General features: G+C 45.8%; 1 protein-coding gene across 1 annotated transcript in view; it reads right to left on the reverse strand.

Moving 5' to 3' along the window:
• The window catches only part of GALM (galactose mutarotase (aldose 1-epimerase)), a 93,390-nt gene that overhangs the window by 60,941 nt on the left and 14,077 nt on the right, over positions 1–18,372 (reverse strand). The window contains exons 2-3 of the mRNA XM_011935947.1: positions 8,422–8,576; positions 2,277–2,483 (exon numbers count right to left, since the gene is read on the reverse strand). Of these exons, the coding sequence (XP_011791337.1) occupies positions 2,277–2,483; positions 8,422–8,576 (362 nt within the window). The remainder of the gene's footprint in view (positions 1–2,276; positions 2,484–8,421; positions 8,577–18,372) is intronic.

An 18,372-nucleotide genomic window follows, 5' to 3' on the forward strand; every position in this document is an offset into this window, starting at 1 on the left:
AAATTAGCTGAGTGTGGTGGTGGGTGCCTGTAATCCCAGCTACAAGGATTCTTTCCGAAGCTGTAAGGAAGCTGAGGCAGGAAAATTGCTTGAACCCAGAAGGTGGAGGTTGCAGTGAGCCGAGATTATGCCACTGCACTCTAGCCTGGGCAATAAGAGCGAAACTCCGTCTCAAAAAAAAAGACAATCTAAAATCTGAAATGCTCCAAAATCTGAGCTTTTTGAGTGCCAACATGATGCTCAGAAAAGTAGTCACTGACTGGAGCATTCCAGATTTCGAGTTTTCGGATTACGAATGCTGAATGAATAAGTATACATAATGCAAATATTCCAAAATCTGGAAATCTCCAAAATCCAAAACATTTCTGGCCCCAGGTATTTTGGATTAGGGATATTCAGTCTGTGGTATATGGAAGGAAGTTTATACCGACCGCCCTTTTGGGTGGCATCTAAGATCTAGGAAACTATTCAGCCTCTAAAAAGAGATTCAGAAATACCCGTCACTCCAAGTCCCTGCAGGACTGGAAGGTTGGTAAAAAGCCTTAGTAAACCTAACATTCCCATATTGTCTCCTTCATTGGAACACATTGGCAGATGGAATACTGCATGCATAATTTCTCTTTCTATTTCTGAATCTATTCCTTTAGATCTCCCCTCCCCATTATTAAATAGGATGTCCTAAGTATGCAGAAATGTAAAGAACAGAATTATCACCATAGTTTATTACCTACATAAAATAATACTTTGTTCTATTTCTGTCATTTCTTTCTGAACTTATTTTAAGAAGTAGAGCCTCTTAGGTCTGAGTATTTTTGTTTTATTTTTGTCTTTTGTTTTGGTTTTAATATTATTTATTTATTTTAAAGATGGAGTTTCGCTCTTGTTGCCCAGGCTAGAGTGCAATGGCACAATCTCAGCTCACTGCAACCTCAGTGTCCCAGGTTCAAGTGATTCTCCTGTCTCAGCCTCCCGAATAGCTGGGATTACAGGCCCATGCTACCACGCCCAGCTAATTTTGTATTTTTAGTAGAGACGGGTTTCACCATGTTGGTCAAGCTGGTCTCAAACTCCTAGCCTCAGGAGATTCACTCATCTCGGCCTCCCAAAGTGCCAAAGTGCCGGGATTATAGGCATGAGCCACAGCACCCGGCCTTGTTTTTAAGATTTCAAGAAGGATGGTGAAAGTTCCCGAAAAGGAACACGCAAGTAAAGGGTCAACTTTTTTAAAGGGAAAACTTTGGAAATTTTACAAGAACCAATTAACTCTGCAATTTGGGAAAATTCTAGAAAACAGAACCCAGCAGATCATCAGCAAACTCCTGAAACAGTATAAAAATGTGAGATATTACTAGCCGACTGTGAACATCATCTTGCGGTAGAAAATGAGGCCAAAGTGAGTCAAGTATAGCGGACAATGATGAGTTCTTCAGATAAAGAGGAAGTAATAAATATAATCTACAGAGTTCAGCTGAGCTTTTTATTCTGTCTGATATTATAGCCTTCTCAATGAGCTAAACTGTTACCGTTAGGAGGGAGTGAGGTAGTTCAGAAGGGATCACTTAAGGGGGGTTGTCAGCAGCTCTACACCACTCTTAGGTGGGCAGTTCAAGTGGTCCCCCACTGGGGTCTATTCCTCTGCTGGGTTGATTTTAGTGTCTTAACCAACAACTTCATAAAGGGCTTGTAACAGCAGCTGACAAATAGTAGGTAGTGTTATTATTATGAAATCGAGAACATGCCTATTAAGCTAAAAAAAAAAAACAGGTCTTCTAAATACAAATCCAGTGCTCTTTCCACGGTACTGTGCAGGGCAGGACTGGCCCACCCAAACCCCTGGGAGGAGGTGGCAGGTTCACAGGGGAAGCACACACATATTGGCAGCATATCTAAAGGAGCTGGGCCATACCGTTTCCAAAGCTCCAAGGGTGGAAGGCACCTTAATTGGAACAAATTTGGGGGGAATAGAATTGGAATAAGGGAAGTAAATATAAGTGCATGTTACAATTAGATTCTGAGAGGGAGTTCTTGAAACAGTTAGTTACCTGTCTGAAGCAAATGGGAAATAGGTACTCTCTTGGCAGTACAATGTACTCATTCTGTCTTTCTCTATAATTTTCAATTACTGAGCACCTACTATAAGTCTTCTGCTGGCCCTTTTTGTCATCATGAGGGTGACCTCAATGCCACAGCAATTCCACACTGCTCTGATCTCTCTAGCCACAGCCCAGGACATTCCACAAAGCATGAAGCAGGAAAGAAGAAACAAATTCACTTACCTGGCCTGCCAGGTTGAAGTAAGAATGGTTGGTCAGGTTGACTGGTGTGGCCTGACTGGCCTGTGCTCTATAGTTGACCACGAGCTCCCCGCCATCCAGTGTGTATGTCACCCAGACTTTTAACTCTCCGGGGTAGCCTTCCTCACCATCTGGACTGACGCGCGAGAACTGGACGCCATTGGACAGCACCCGAGGGGTCCAGAGCACCTGGAAAAATTGTTTTCAAAGTTGTGTAGTTGCTTCAACCTCAAGTTAAATGCCACATTTCAATATTTAAAGACAACTGATTTCACAAGGAAAGTGGTTATACAATCAATTAAGACTTTTGAATGATAGCCTGGATTTTTTTTTTTTTTTTTGAGACAGGGTCTCACTATGTTGTCCAGGCTGGAGTACAGTGATACATTCTTGGCTCACTGCAACCTCCACCTCCCAGGTTCAAGAGATTCTCAAGCCTCAGCCTCCCGAGTACGATCACAGGCATGAGCCACCATGCCCGGCTAATTTTTGCATTTTTCACAGAGACACGGTTTCACCATGATGACCAGGTTGGTCTCGAACTCCTGACCTCAAGTGATCTACCTGCCTCGGCCTCCCAAGATGCTGGGATTACAGGCATGAGCCACCGCACCCAGCCCCTGGATTTTAATTATTCCAAATTTTTGTTTTTCTCTACCTTCTCACACTCCCCATTCTCTTTTCTCTAACTTTGTACATATATGTGTGTCTACAATATTTTCCTCTCCTCTTCTTTGATGATTTTTCTTTGATTTTATTTTTTATCTTGTAGCCCCACTCTGCTAAATGCCATATAGCAATATCTGCTGAGAGTACTAAAAAAACTTTAATAAATCAGCCCCTGTCTCTTGGGGGTACTACATACAAACATTTATTAAAATTCCTGCAAGGCTCTCTGTGTTCCCTAGGCAGAGTTCCAAACAAATAAGGCACTTGTGCCATTAAGAAGAGTTGTAGCCCACAAGTCAAGAGTCCTGATTTGGGGGGCCTCATTTGTCCCTAGCTCATTGTGTGACTCTAGGCATTAATCTCTTTCATAAAACAAAGGGGTTGAAGAAATTATCTCGAAGTTTCTTCTTGTTCTAGAAAATATGATTCTAAGACTGACAAAAAAAGTATGGAGTTTATTTTTAAAGTTTTTTTTCTTGTGGTCGGGTGCAATAGCTCATGCCTGTAATCCCAACACTTGAGCTCAGGAATTCAAGACCAGCCTGGGCAACATAGTGAGACTTCATCTCTCTAAAAAGGTTTAAAAAATTAGCCAGGTATGGGCTGGGTGCAGTGGCTCATGCCTGTAATCCCAGCACTTTGGGAGGCCAAGGCAGGCGGATCATGAGGTCAGGAGATTGAGACCATCCTGGCTAACACAGTGAAACCCCGTCTCTACCAAAAATACAAAAAAATTAGCCAGGCATGGTGGGAGGTACCTGTGGTCCCATCTACTCAGGAGGCTGAGGCAGAAGAATGGTGTGAACCTGGGAGGCGGAGCTTGCAGTGAGCCGAGATCGTGCCACTGCACTCCAGCCTGGGCGACAGAGCGAGACTCTGTTTCAAAAAAAAAAAAAAAAAATTTGCCAGGTATGGTGGTGCACACCTGTAGTCCTAGCTACTCAGGAGGCTGAGAAGGGAGGATCGCTTGTGCCCAGGAGGTTAAGGCTACAGTGAGCTGAGATCGCACATACCATTGCACCATTGCACTCCAATCTGGATGACAGAGTAAGACACTGTCTCCAAAAAGTAAATAAATAAGTAAAAAGCATTTTGCTTTTGGAAATAGGAATTGGAATCTTGGATTAACATAGTGGCTGTTCTCAACTTTGTCCTAGAAGCTCCATGATTACACTTATAGGGAAAGGAAAACGAACATTTATCGGGTACCCATTATGAGTCAAGACTCTTTGCTAGAAACTTCACAGACACTGTCTCATCTGTCTCAAAGCAGACTTAAAGTAAGTAACATCATCCTCATTGAATAATGAAAGAATGGAGGCTCAGTGAGGATAAACCGCTTGCCCCAGGTCACACAGCTAGTGTGTGGCATTGGATTGGATCCTGAGTCTGTTCTGTTATTCTATACTATCAGGGGATGAGTTGGCCAGAGATTCCCAGTGCCTTTAGAGAGCTCTGGGATCACTAAAGAAGGGACCTGTTGCAGGCATGAGACCTCCAATTTGTTGAATGCTGAATAGTCAATGACCTGGTGCTTTACATAAATCATCTTGCAAGGTAAAGATTTGGTTGAACCAAATGAAATGACCATCACTGTAGGTCAAAACAGTTGAACACTGGCAATTTCAAGTGGCTTCAACAAATACTATTTACCTCCATTTTACAGATGAGCAAATTGAGTTCAGTGGAGTTAACTTATACCCACATCTACCTTCCACTTCCTAGTGTGCGTTGGGGAGGGTACGGAGTTTCATACTTCCTGTCCATTGTTTAGAAGGAAAACAAATCTTGTTTAAAGTCACATATGTGGCCGGGTGTGGTGGCTCACACCTGTAATCACAGCACTTTGGGAGGCCAAGGTGGGCAGATCACTTGAGGTCAGGAGTTCAAGACCAGCCTGGCCAACATGGTGAAACCTCATCTCTACTGAAAATACAAAAATTAGCCGGGTGTGGTGGCAGGCACCTGTAATCTCAGCTACTCGGGAGGTTAAGGCAGGAGAATCACTTGAACCTGGGAAGTGGAGGTTGTAGTGAGCCGAGATCACGCCACTGCACTCCAGCCTAGACAACAGAGCAAGACTCCATCTCAAAAAATAAGTAAATAGATAAAGTTATACATGTTATTTGTGACAGAGCTAGGGTTCAAACTCAGGACTGGCTGTCTCCACTATTCCACATTCTTAGTCTCAGTGAAGTTTTTATTTGAATCTTCCTTTTCAACAAAAGAGTTGAGGCCAAACTCTATAGACCTGAAAGATAATAGCCTCTATGGGACACAGGAGTGGCCTCTGAGCCCAGGATCTGTCCACTTTGCTCTCACAGACGTGGCATTTGCCAGGAAGGAGAACCCAGCAGGAACGGAGGTTTCTGCCTTCACCTACAGTGAAAGCAGCTGGTATGTGAAATACTTTCACCCAGCTTAGTGAAAAATTCATTTTACACCCTAGTTAGCTCCCGGAAAGGTTGAACTGTCAAGACACTCAAAATATGAAGCCTGTTACATGTAATTAAAAAGGAAACAGAATAACCCAAATAGAACATTTCAGGAATTAAATAATTGAAATGAAATCTTAACTTGCTACCTAGATTTTCTTTTGCAGAGAAAGGACACAATGGAAAGATTTTTGGTAAACCAATATGATTGGTTAAATATAATTCCTATTTATAGAATTATTTCCCTGAGCCTACAGTTTCCAGATTTCCAGAAACTTTGCAGCTCTAGACCTTCTTATACCATTTCAAATCCTATTCAACTTTCATCTTAAAAAAAATGTGTTGGTGGCCGGGTGCAATGGCTCATGCCTAGAGTTTGAGACCAGCCTGACCAACATGGAGAAACCCTGTACTCTACTAAAAATACAAAATTAGTCGGTTGTGGTGGCACATGCCTGTAATCCCAGCTACTTGAGAGGCTGAGGCAGGAGAATCGCTTGAACCCGGGAGGCGGAGGTTGCAGTGAGCTGACATCACGCCATTGCACTCCAGCCTGCAGGACAAGAGCAAAAAAACTCCGTCTCAAAAAAAAAAAAAAAAAAGCGTTGGTATAAATAGAAAAACACATACCTCCAAACCAACAATTATTCAGTCATTGTTGAGACATGACACAATGTAAAACTACGTTCATCTGATGGGCGCATGGCACTATGTCAAAACCGACTGCTCAAAAACTTTCAGTGGCTTCATAAAAATGTTGAAAGTCGGCCAGGTGCGGTGGCTCAAGCCTTTAATCCCAGCACTACGGGAGGCCGAGGTGGGCGGATCACCTGAGTCAGGAGTTCGAGACTAGCCTGACCAACATGGAGAAACTCCGTCTCTACTAAAAATACAAAATTAGCCAGGCGTGGTGGTGCATGCCTGTAATCCCAGCTACTCAAGAGGCTGAGACAGGAGAACTGCTTGAACCCAGGAGACGGAGGTTGAGGTGAGCTGAGATGGCGCCATTGCACTCCAGCCTGGGCAACGAGAGCAAAACTCGACCTCAAAAAAAAAAAAAAAAAAAAGTTCGAAGTCTTTTCCTACCCCTCTCAGGGCCACCGTGCAGCCATTCTCTCCCATATCTATGTATTGAATGAAATGCTTTGGCTCTTCAAGGCCAGTTCCAATCCTACCTCCTAGGTTGCTATTTCATTTGTTCACACCCAGTTACTACTGCGCCTTGTTGTCATCTGTTGCGGCACTTGTGGCTTCTCGCCTTTAACAGTTATCATGTAAGAGTCCACCTCCCTCTTTATACTGTGAGCCTCAGGAGTCCCCGGCCTACTGTGCCCCCCGCTTCACAGAAGGGGCTCAAGGGCACACTGCACCGAAGGCTACGTACACTCACGATTTTGCTGTGTTCTTGAAGGGAATATAAGTTAAGCAACACCACGGAAAATGCGACGGTGAACAGGGGGAGCAGGGGCAAGCTAGAACGAGGTGCTGTCCTAAGGCTCCTCTGAAGATCCCTGTCTGAAGCCAGGCTGGGCCTTACTTCCTGTGGTTGGAGTTTGCTCATGATCCTGGCATGTTCTAGAGATTCTGCCCTAATATGGGCAGAGCACATGCTGCCCTCTGCCTCCCTGGCATGAAGAGTCCCATCCTGAGGAAAGGGAAACCCATGGGGCAGTCAGTCTGGTTCCAGGCCACCAGCAGGAAGCTCATGGAAGCAGGGAAGCCAGAGCCACCAGCCTCCTTCTGCAGGACAAGTGATGGTTAGAGGCAGAAGAGAAGAAACTGTGGCCATTAGTGGACATACATGTTTCTGTCTTCTCTGGCTCTTCTCTAGCAAATAACCTGGGTGGTATAATGTAAAAGAAAGTTAACTACTGAAATTTACTCCTTCACAGCCTGAAATTAGACTAGTAAGAGAGCAATCACTGGGGTTAACCCGTGGACTCCCATGGAGCTAGGAAGCAGGGGGCCAAGCACTTCCAACCCAGGGAGAAGCTGTTTGATCAATTTGCCTTCCTGACCTTGTTTTCTAGGGATCCGCTTAAAGAATGGACGTTTTCATGTGGAGGGGAGGAACTGGGGAGAATCTGATATGATTTTGAGGCATGAGGCACTTCAGTGGAAGGGCAGGCCTTGGTGCAGGGCCATGCTGCATGGGGCGGGGGGCTTAACGACAGGTACAGGGAAGCATGCTGGACGGGGGCACCCATGCAGCCTGGGTGGACACCAGCAGCTATGGTGTAAGAATGAGTGTTTTGGGCCAGGCAGCCCTGGTTGTCCCACTTAGGAGTCATGTGGTCTTTTATTTACTTTTTATTTTTCATTTTTTTGAGACGGAGTCTGGCTCTGTTGCCCAGGTTGGAGTGCAGTGGCACGATCTCAGCTCACTGCATCTTCCACCTCCCACACTCAAGCGATTCTCTTGCCTCAGCCTTCTGAGTAGCTGAGATTACAAGTGGCCACCACACCCAGCTAAGTTTTGTATTTCTTGTAGAGATGGGGTTTCACCATGTTCGCCAGGCTGGTCTTAAACTCCTGACCTCAGGTGATCTGCCCACCTCGGCCTCCCAGACTGCTGGGATTGCAGGCATGAGCTACTGTGCCCGGCCATGTGGACTTTTAGTGCCTCAGTTTTCCCATTTAGTGATAACACAGAGTTTTAGTAAGGGTAAGAGATAATATATGTCAGTGTCTTATCCAATAAGTGGAAGATACTGTTATCAATCCACATCTCTTCAACCCAACTCCCTGATCGCAACACTGTGAGAAAGTTGTTTCTCGTTTTTCCTAAGTCAAAGATTGACATCCTTTCTCTTGGGGCTCTCCTGTCTGTTCCAACAGATGAACTAGAGAAGGATGGGTCCTGGCACATGCCCATTGCACCTGCTGCCCTGAACCACGGGAGTGGCCTCTTCCCTGTATTTCCTCAACACACACGTGCTCTAGGGCCTAAGACCATGCCTGGCAAGCAGAAGGTATGCATAAAGTGAGCCTAAAGGGAACTCCGTCACATGTGCCAGACTTACCTTATCAAACCCTCTGACTCCTCCATGCAGACTGTTGGGTTCCTTGTTAATGGCCAGGTGATACTCCTTCCCATCCACCTTGAAGGTTCCTTTGGCGATTCGGTTGGCCACCCTCCCAATAACTGCTCCAAAATATGGCTGCTTTTGGAGGTATCCTGCAAGGACAAGGGATGACAGCACTTTTAAAACGTCAATTCAGGCTGGGCTCTGTGGTTCACGCTTATAATCCCAGCGCTTTGGGAAGACAAGGCAGGTGGATCACAAGGTCAGGATATCGAGACCATCCTGGCTAACACGGTGAAACCCTGTCTCTACTAAAATACAAAAAAATTAGCTGGGTGTGGTGGCGGGCGCCTGTAGTCCCAGCTACTCAGGAGGCTGAGGCAGGAGAATGGCATGAACCCAGGAGGTGGAGCTTGCAGTGAGCCGAGATCATGCCACTGCACTCCAGCCTGGGCGACAGAGCAAGACTCCGTCTCAAAAAAAAAAAAAAGCCTCGGCCGGGCACGGTGGCTCAAGCCTGTAATCCCAGCACTTTGGGAGGCCGAGATGGACGGATTACGAGGTCAGGAGATCGAGACCATCCTGGCTAACACGATGAAACCCCATTTCTACTAAAAAAAACCCAAAAAAACTAGCTGGGCGAGGTGGCGGGCGCCTGTAGTCCCAGCTACTCAGGAGGCTGAGGCAGGAGAATGGCATGAACCCAGGAGGCGGAGCTTGCAGTGAGCCGAGATCCGGCCACTGCACTCCAGCCTGGGTGACAGAGCGAGACTCCATCTCAAAAAAAAAACCAAAAAACAAAAAACAAAAAAAACCCATCAATCCAAAGGTGTGGTGCGTGCCACTGTCCCCCACCTTCTTCAGAGGGATGCTGCACATGGTAACATCTTGGGCATGTCAAAGTCCTCACTAAATCACAGAAAATGGCTTTCATTACATATGATCCTTTCCTTTTCCAAAAGTAATCAATATTCATTATGCAAAATTGTAAAAAACTTTATACAGCACAAAGAAAAAACTGAAATTATCTTTCATTTCATCACTAGAGAGAACCACTGTTAATATTCTTATGTGCACACACTCTTCCATCTTTTAGTATACGCATCTGTGTGCTTTTTTCTTTCTTTTTATAAAACTAGTTGTTGTTGTGGTTGTTGTTAAGACAGAGTCTCACTCTGTTGCCCAGGCTGGAGTGCCATGGGCCCCTTCTTGGCTAACTGCAAGTTCAAGTGATTTTCTTGCCTCAGCCTCCTGAGTAGCTGGGAGTAGAGGCATGCACCATATGCACTATCACACCCAGATAATTTTTGTATTTTTAGTAGAGACGAGGTTTCACCATGTTGGCCAGGTTGGTCTTGAACTCCTGACCTCAGGTGATCCACACAACTCAGCCTCCCAAAGTGCTGGGATTACAGGCATGAGTCACTGTGCCTAGCCTTTTCCCTCTCTTTCAAGACATCTTATTGTACTGTATGCACCTATTTTTGGTTCAAAGTTGACTCTGAAACTGCAGGAAACAAAACTATGGCTGATGGGGGACTGTATAACATTGCTTTGTAATCTCCTTTTCTCTAGGCCAAAGTTATACTTTCCTGTGGTCTCGAGGGGAAACGATCTTATTCTTCTTTCTCTTCTTATTTATTTTAATCACATAATTAGTACTTTAAAATATCCTTTAAAGAGAGTTAGGTAATACACAAGGATATAGAGTAGGCTCGCCAGAGGAAATATAGAATGCCTGGTTAAATGTGAGTTTCAAATAAACAATAAATAATTGCTTAGTATAAGTATATTCATGTTATTAAAATACGCAGGACATACTTATACTTTAAAAGTTGTGGCCAGGCGCAGTGGCTCATGCCTGTAATCCCAGCACTTTAGGAGGCCGAGGCAGGCATATCATGAGGTCAAGAGATCGAGACCATCCTGGCCAACATGGTGAAACCCCATCTCTACCAAAAATACAAAAATTAGCTGGGCGTCATAGTGCGCGCCTGTAGTCCCAGCTACTTGGGAGGCTGAGGCAGGAGAATTACTTCAACCCAGGAGGCAGAGGTTGCAGTGAGCCGAGATCGAGCCATTGCACTCCAGCCTGGTGACAAAGTGAGACACTGTTTCAAAAAAAAAAAAAAGTATAAGCTATTTATCTGAAATTCACATTTAACCAGGCATCCTGTACTTTTATTTGTGAAATCTAGCAACCTAAACAAAGAATAAAACACAAAAGCCTTCTTTCGCCTCTCCACTCCCCTCCTTTCCAATGGTAACCACTATTAACAGTCTGGCATGTACACTTTATTTTAAAATTTGAATTAACTACATATAAGCAAATATACAAATACACAAACACACATATTCCATATAAAGAGAATCATACTATATAGAGTATCTGCAACTTTTCATTTATCAAATATCTTCAGATTGCTCCATGTCATGACATATCTACCATATTCCTTTTCATTTAGAGACAGAGTCTTGCTCTGTCGCCCGGGCTGGAATGCAGTGGTGCAATCTTGGCTCATTGCAACCTCCGCCTCCCAGGTTCTAGCAATTCTCCTGCCTGAACCTCCCAAGTAGCTGGCATTATAGGCACACGCCACTACACCCAGATAATTTTTTTTTTTTGTATTTTAGTAAAGACATGGTTTCACTATGTTGCCCAGCTGGTCTCGAACTCCTGAGCTCAGGCAATCCACCCGCCTCGGCCTCTCAAAGTGCTAGGATTACAGGCGTGAGCCACCCCACCTGGCCCATATTCCTTTTTATTTTTTTAGATGGGATCTCGCTGTTGCCCAGGCTGGAGTGCTGTGGAGCAATCATGGCTCTCTGCAGCCTTGACCTCCCGGGCTCAAATGATACTCCCACCTCAGCCTCTGGAGTAGCTGGGACCACAGGTATATACCACCATGCCTGGCTAATTTTTTTACTTTTTATTTTGTAGAGACAGAGTTTCCCTATGTTGCCTAGTCTCGTCTCAAACTCTTGGGCTCAAGGGGTCCTCCTGCCTTGGCCTCCCAAAGTAGTTGAAATTACTGGCATAAGCACCGCACCTGGCCCCATATTCCTTTTGATGGTTACATAATGAGCACAAACTGGGGCCTTTTTAGGGGAGGGGCTATAAAAAGCAAAGTAGCATTTTCACACTTACAGCTTTGTGTGTGGGCATATTATGGTACTTTTCTTCTCTTTAAGTTCCTCTGTGCTTAGTTTACAATAGAAAAGATTAAGGTTTGGCGATTGTTTTCTGTATTATCACCAAGATTACTTTCCACTCTAGTTTTCACTCAGACGTCCTCTGAATTCCATTCTCTTTTCCCATGGTACTCTGTATCTGTCATGTCTACTTCAGATCAGCGGAGAATGCAATTCAAGCACATATTTTTCCACGGCATGGAGAGACTCTCAGGATACAGATCCTGAGCTGATTAGGCCAGTCACAGGTCACAGGTTTCCATTACCCAACTGGTTGCATACAGATTAAACATTAATCCTTCTCTTCCAGGCCTTTCCTGGTTTGCTTCTTTGCTAATCTGCAGGTGCATCAGAGTGTTGCCCATGGACTATCATAGTAGAGCTAACACTTACTGAGTGCTTTTTTTTTTTTTTTTTTTGAGACGGAGTTTCGCTCTTATAGCCTAGGCTGGAGTGCAGTGGCTCGGTCTTGGCTCACTGCAACCTCTGCCTCCCGGGTTCAAGCAGTTATCCTGCCTCAGCCTCCCAAGTAGCTGGGATTACAGGCGCCCGCCACCACGCCCCGCTAATTTTTGTTTGTTTGTTTGTTTGTTTGTTTGTTTTGAGATGGAGTCTGGCTCTGTAGCCCAGGCTGGAGTGCAGTAGCGTGACCTCGGCTCACTGCAAGCTCCGCCTCCCGGGTTCATGCCATTCTCCCACTTCAGCCTCCTGAGTAGCTGGGACTACAGGCGTCCGTCACCATGCCCGGCTAATTTTTTGTATTTTTAGTAGAGACGGGGTTTCACCGTGTTAGACAGGATGGTCTCCATCTCCTGACCTCTTGATCCACCCGCCTTGGCCTCCCAAAGTGCTGGGATTACAGGCGTGAGCCACCGCACCCAGCCTTTTTTTGTATTTTTAGTAGAGATGGGGTTTCACCATGTTGGCCAGGCTGGTCTCAAACTCCTGACCTCAGGTGATCCATCTGCCTCGGCCTCCCAAAGTGTGTCCCAGCCACTTTCTAAGTGCTCTACATTTACCTCATTTCATACTCAGAACGTTTCTATGACACAGATACTATTACTATCCCAATTTACAGATGTGGAAACTGAGGACAGAAAAGTTAAATAGCTTGCCCCAAAACACACAGCTAAGTAGTGGCAGAACAAGGACTTGAACCCAGACAGTCTAGTTCATGAGTTCGTGTTCTTCAGTATCAAATTATGTGGAAAGCACAGGCTTCCTGTTGACCTTACCTCCATCCCTAGGCATAGGCCAGGCTGATCTCTCTCTCTGGTTCCCACCTCTCCCCACCTTCTTCTCTTTCTGAAAAGAGCTTTAAAATCCCATACACTGGTTAACCAAAAGGAGTCCCAAAGAGCCAAACAATCTTTCCTTGGTTTTGTTTCATCTGCTTTTCAGAAACTCAAAAATTATAGAAAAGCAGAATTTTTTTCTAAAAAACAAGATGTTTGACTGTAGAGATTTTTGAGTCCTACTTTGATTCATTCAACAAATGAACACTGAGCTCCCCCTCTCTGCCAGAGGCATACTGGGTGTTAGAGACAACCACAAAGCCAACAGCAGGGCTCCTACCACTCGGGCTTGCAAGAATTCCCTTACAAGTGACCACTACCTGAAAACAATCACGTCTTGGAGATTGTCAGGCCTCTGAGCCCAAGTTAAGCCATCATATCCCCTGTGACCTGCACATATACATCCAGATGGCCTGAAGTAACTGAAGAATCATAAAAGAAGCGAAATTTAAATGGCCTGTTCCTGACTTAACTGATGACATTCCACCACAAAAGAAGTGAAAATGGCCCGTCCTTGCCCTAACTGATGACAGTACCTTGTGAAATTCCTTCCCCTTGCTCACCCTGGCTCAAAAAGCTCCCCCACTGAGCACCTTGTGACCCCCACCGCTGCCCCAGAGGACAACTCCCTTTGACTGTAATTTTTCTTTACCTACCCAAATCCTATAAAACAGTCCCACCCCATCTCCCTTCGCTGACTCTATTTTCGGACTCAGCCTGCCTGCACCCAGGTGACTAAAAAGCTTTATTGCTCACACAAAGCCTGTTTGGTGGTCTCTTCACTTGGACAAGTGTGAAATTTGGTGCTGTGACTCGGATCAGGGGACCTCCCTTGGGAGATCAATGCCCTGTCCTCCTGCTCTTTGCTCCATGAGAAAGATCCACCTACGACCTCGGGTCCTCAGACCGACCAGCCCAAGGAACATCTCACCAATTTTAAATCCAGCAAGCAGCCTCTTTTTACTCTCTTCTCCAACCTCTCTCACTATCTCTCAACCTCTTTCTCCTTTCAATCTTGGCACCACAATCTCTCCCTTCTCTTAATTTCAGTTCTTTTCCTTTTCTTGTAGAGACAAAGGAGACATGTTTTATGTGTGGACCCAAAACTCCGGTGACGGTCACAGACTCGGTAAGACAGTCTTCCCTTGGTGTTTAATCACGCAGGGATGCCTGTCTGATTATTCACCCCCGTTTCAGAGGTGTCTGACTACGCGGGGACGCCTGCCTTGGTCCTTCACCCTTAGCGGCAAGTACCGCTTTTCTGGGGAGCAAGAACCCCCTGACCCCTTCTCTCCATGTCTCTACCCCTTCTCCGCTTTACTGGAGGGCAAGAACCCCCCCACCCCTTCTCTCCGTGTCTCTACTCTCTCTTTTCTCCGGGCTTGCCTCCTTCACTATGGGCAACCTTCCACCCTCCATTCCTCCTTCTTCTCCCTTAGCCTGTGTTCTCAAGAACTTAAAACTTCTTCAGCTCACACCTGACCTGAAACCTAAACGCCTTATTTTCTTCTACAATGCCGCTTGACCCCAACACAAACTTGACAGTGGTTCCAAATAGCGAGAAAACAGCACTTTCGATTTTCCCATCCTACAAGATCTAAATAATTCTTGTCGTAAAATGGGCAAACGGTCTGAGGTGCCTGATATCCAGGCATTCTTTTACACATCGGTCCCTCCCTAGTCTCTGTTCCCAATGCAACTCGTCCCAAATCTTCCTTCTTTCCCTCCCGCCTGTCCCCTCAGTCCCAAACCCAAGCGGCGCCGAGTCTGACCTCTCCCCTCCTCGCCAGGCTGAGCTAGGTCCCAATTCTTCCTCAGCCTCCGTTCCCCCACCCTATAATCCTTTTATCACCTCCCCTCCTCACACCTGGTCTGGCTTACAGTTTCGTTCATTGACCAGCACTCCCCCACCAGCAATTTCCTCTTAAAAAGGTGACTGGAGCTAAAGACATAGTCAAGGTTAATGCTCTTTTTCTTTATCAGACCTCTCCCAAATCAGTTAGTGTTTAGGCTCTTTTTCATCAAATATGAAAAACCCAGCCCAGTTCATGGCTCGTTTGGCAGCAACCATGAGATGCTTTACAGCCTTAGACCCTAAAAGGTCAAAAGGCCGTCTTATTCTCAATATACATTTCATTAACCAATCCGCTCCCGACATTAAATAAAACTCCAAAAATCAGATTCCGGCCCTCAAACCCCACAACAGGACTTAATTAACCTCACCTTCAAGGTGTGTAATAATAAAGACAGCCAAGTAGCCACATATTTCTGAGTTGCAATTCCTTGCCTCCACTGGGAGACAAACCCCAGCCACACCTCCAGCACACAAGAATTTCCAAATGCCTGAACTGCAGCAGCCAGGCGTTCCTCCAGGACCGCCTCCCCCAGGAACTTGCTTCAAGTGCTGAAAATCTGGCCACTAGGCCAAGGAATGCCTGTAGCCCTGGATTCCTCCTAAGCCATGTCCCATCTGTGTGGGACTCCATGAAAAATCGGACTGTTCAACTCACCCGGCAGCCACTCCCAGAGCCCCTGGAACTCTGACCCAAGGCTCTCCGACTAACTCCTTCCCAGATCTTCTCGGGTTAGCGGCTGAAGACTGACACTGCCTGATAGTCTTGGAAGCCTACAGGACCATCACAGATGCTTTAGGTCACTCTCACAGTGGAAGGTAAGTCCGTCCCCTTCTTAATCAATACAGAGGCTACCCAATCCACATTACCTTCTTTTCAAGGGCCTGTTTCCCTTGCTTCCATAATTGTTGTAGGTATTGATGGCCAGGCTTCTAAACCTCTTAAAACTCCCCAACTCTGGTGCCAACTTAGACAATACTCTTTTAAGCACTCCTTTTTAGTTATCCTCACCTGCCCAGTTCCCTTATTAGGCTGAGACATTTTAACTAAATTTATCTGCTTCCATGACTATTTCTGCGCCACACCTTATCGCCACCTTTTCCCCCAGTTCAAAGCCTCCTTCACATCCTCCCCTTGTATCTCCCCACCTTAACCCACAAGTACAGGAAACCTCTGCTCCCTTGACTATTTCTGGGCTACAGCCACACCTCATTGCCACCTTTTCCCCCAGTTCAAAGCCTCCTTCACATCCTCCCCTTGTATCTCCCCACCTTAACCCACAAGTACAGGATACCTCTTCTCCCTCCTTAGTGACCGATCGTGCACTCCTTACCATCCCATTAAAACCTAATCACCCTTACCCCACTCAATGCCAATATCCCATCCCACAGCACGTTTTAAAAGGATTAAATCCTGTTATCACTTGCCTGTTACAGCATCGCCTTTTAAAGCCTGTAAACTCCCCTTACAATTCCCCCATTTTACCGGTCCTAAAACCAGACAAGGCTTACAGGTTAGTTCAGGATCTGTGCCTTATCAACCAAATTGTCTTGCCTATCCACCCCATGGTGCCAAACTCATACACTCTCCTATCCTCAATACCTCCCTCCACAACCCATTATTCTGTTCTGGATCTCAAACATACTTTCTTTACTATTCCTTTGCACCCTTCATCCCAGCCTCTCTTCCCTTTCACTTGGACTGACCCTGCCACCCATCAGGCTCAGCAAATTACCAGGCCTATACTGCTGCAAGGCTTCACGGACGGCCCTCATTACTTCAGTCAAGCCCAAATTTCTTCCTTAGCTGTTACCTATCTCGGCATAATTCTCACAAAAACACACGTGCTCTCCCTGCTGATCTTGTCCAGCTAATCTCCCAAACCCCAATCACTTCTACAAAACAACAACTCCTTTCCTTCCTAGGCATGGTTAGTGTGGTCAGAATTCTTATGCAAGAGCCAGGACCATGCCCTGTAGCCTTTTTATCCAAACAACTTGACCTTACTGTTTTAGCCTACTAGCCCTCATGTCTGCGTGCAGGGTCCGCTGCCACCCTAATACTTTTAGAGGCCCTCAAAATCACAAACTATGCTCAACTCACTTTACAGTTCTCATAACTTCCAAAATCTATTTTCTTCCTCCCACCTGACGCATATACTTTCTGCTCCCCGGCTCCTTCAGCTATACTCACTCTTTGTTGAGTCTCCCACAATTACCATTGTTCCTGGCCCAGACTTCAATGAGGCCTCCCACATTATTCCTGATACCACACCTGACCCCCATGACTGTATCTCTCTGATCCACCTGACATCCACTCCTTTCCCCCATATTCTTTTGTGTTCCTCACCCTGAACACATTTGGTTTATTGATGACAGTTCCACCAGGCCTAATCGCCACTCACCAGCAAAGGCAGGCTATGCTATAGTATATTTCACACCTATCATTGAGGCTACCGCTCTGCCACCCTCCACCACCTCTCAGCAAGCCGAACTAGTTGACTTAACTCAGGCCCTCACTCTTGCAAAAGGACTACACATCAATATTTATAATGACTCTAAATATGCCTTCCATATTCTGCACCACCATGCTGTTATATGGGCTGAAAGAGATTTCCTCACTATGCAAGGGTCCTCCATCATTAATGCCTCTTTAATAAAAACTCTGCTCAAGGCCGCTTTACTTCCAAAGGAAGGTGGAGTCATTCACTGCAAGCACCATCAAAAGGTGTCAGATCCCATTGCTCTAAGCAACGCTTATGCTGATAAGGTGGCTAGACAAGCAGCTAGCATTCCAACTTCTGTTCCTCACGGCCAGTTTTTCTTCTCCTTCACATCAGTCACTCCCACCTACTGCCCCACTGAAACTTCCACCTATGAATCTCTTCCCACAGAAGGCAAATTGTTCTTAGACCAAGGAAAATATCTCCTTCAAGCCTCACAGGCCCATTCTATTCTGTCGTCATTTCATAACCTCTTCCATGTAGGTTACAAGCCGCTAGCCCGTCTCTTAGAGCCTCTCATTTCCTTTCCATCATGGAAATCTATCCTCAAGGAAATCACTTCTCAGTGTTCCATCTGCTATTCTCCTACCCCTCAGGGATTGTTCAGGCCCCTCCCTTCCCTATATATCAAGCTTGGGGATTTGCCCCTGCCCAGGACTGGCAAATTGGCTTTACTCACATGCCCCTAGTCAGAAAACTAAAATACCTCTTTATCTAGGTAAACGCTTTCACTGGATGGGTAGAGGCCTTTCCCACAGGGTCTGAGAAGGCCACTGTGGTCATTTCTTCCCTTCTGTCAGACGTAATTCCTCAGTTTGGCCTTCCCACCTCTATACAATCTGATAACCGACCAGCCTTTACTAGTCAAATCACCCAAGCAGTTTCTCAGGCTCTTGGTATTCAGTGAAACCTTCATATCCCTTACAGTCCTCAGTCTTCAAGAAAGGTAGAACGGACTAACGGTCTTTTAAAAACACACCTCACTGCCGGGCGCGGTGGCTCAAGCCTGTAATCCCAGCACTTTGGGAGGCCGAGACGGGTGGATCACGAGGTCAGGAGTTCGAGACCATCCTCAGGCTCTTGGTATTCAGTGAAACCTTCATAT

Source organism: Colobus angolensis, unplaced genomic scaffold (assembly GCF_000951035.1).
Source record: "Colobus angolensis palliatus isolate OR3802 unplaced genomic scaffold, Cang.pa_1.0 Scaffold15, whole genome shotgun sequence".
Taxonomy (NCBI): Eukaryota; Metazoa; Chordata; class Mammalia; order Primates; family Cercopithecidae; genus Colobus; species Colobus angolensis.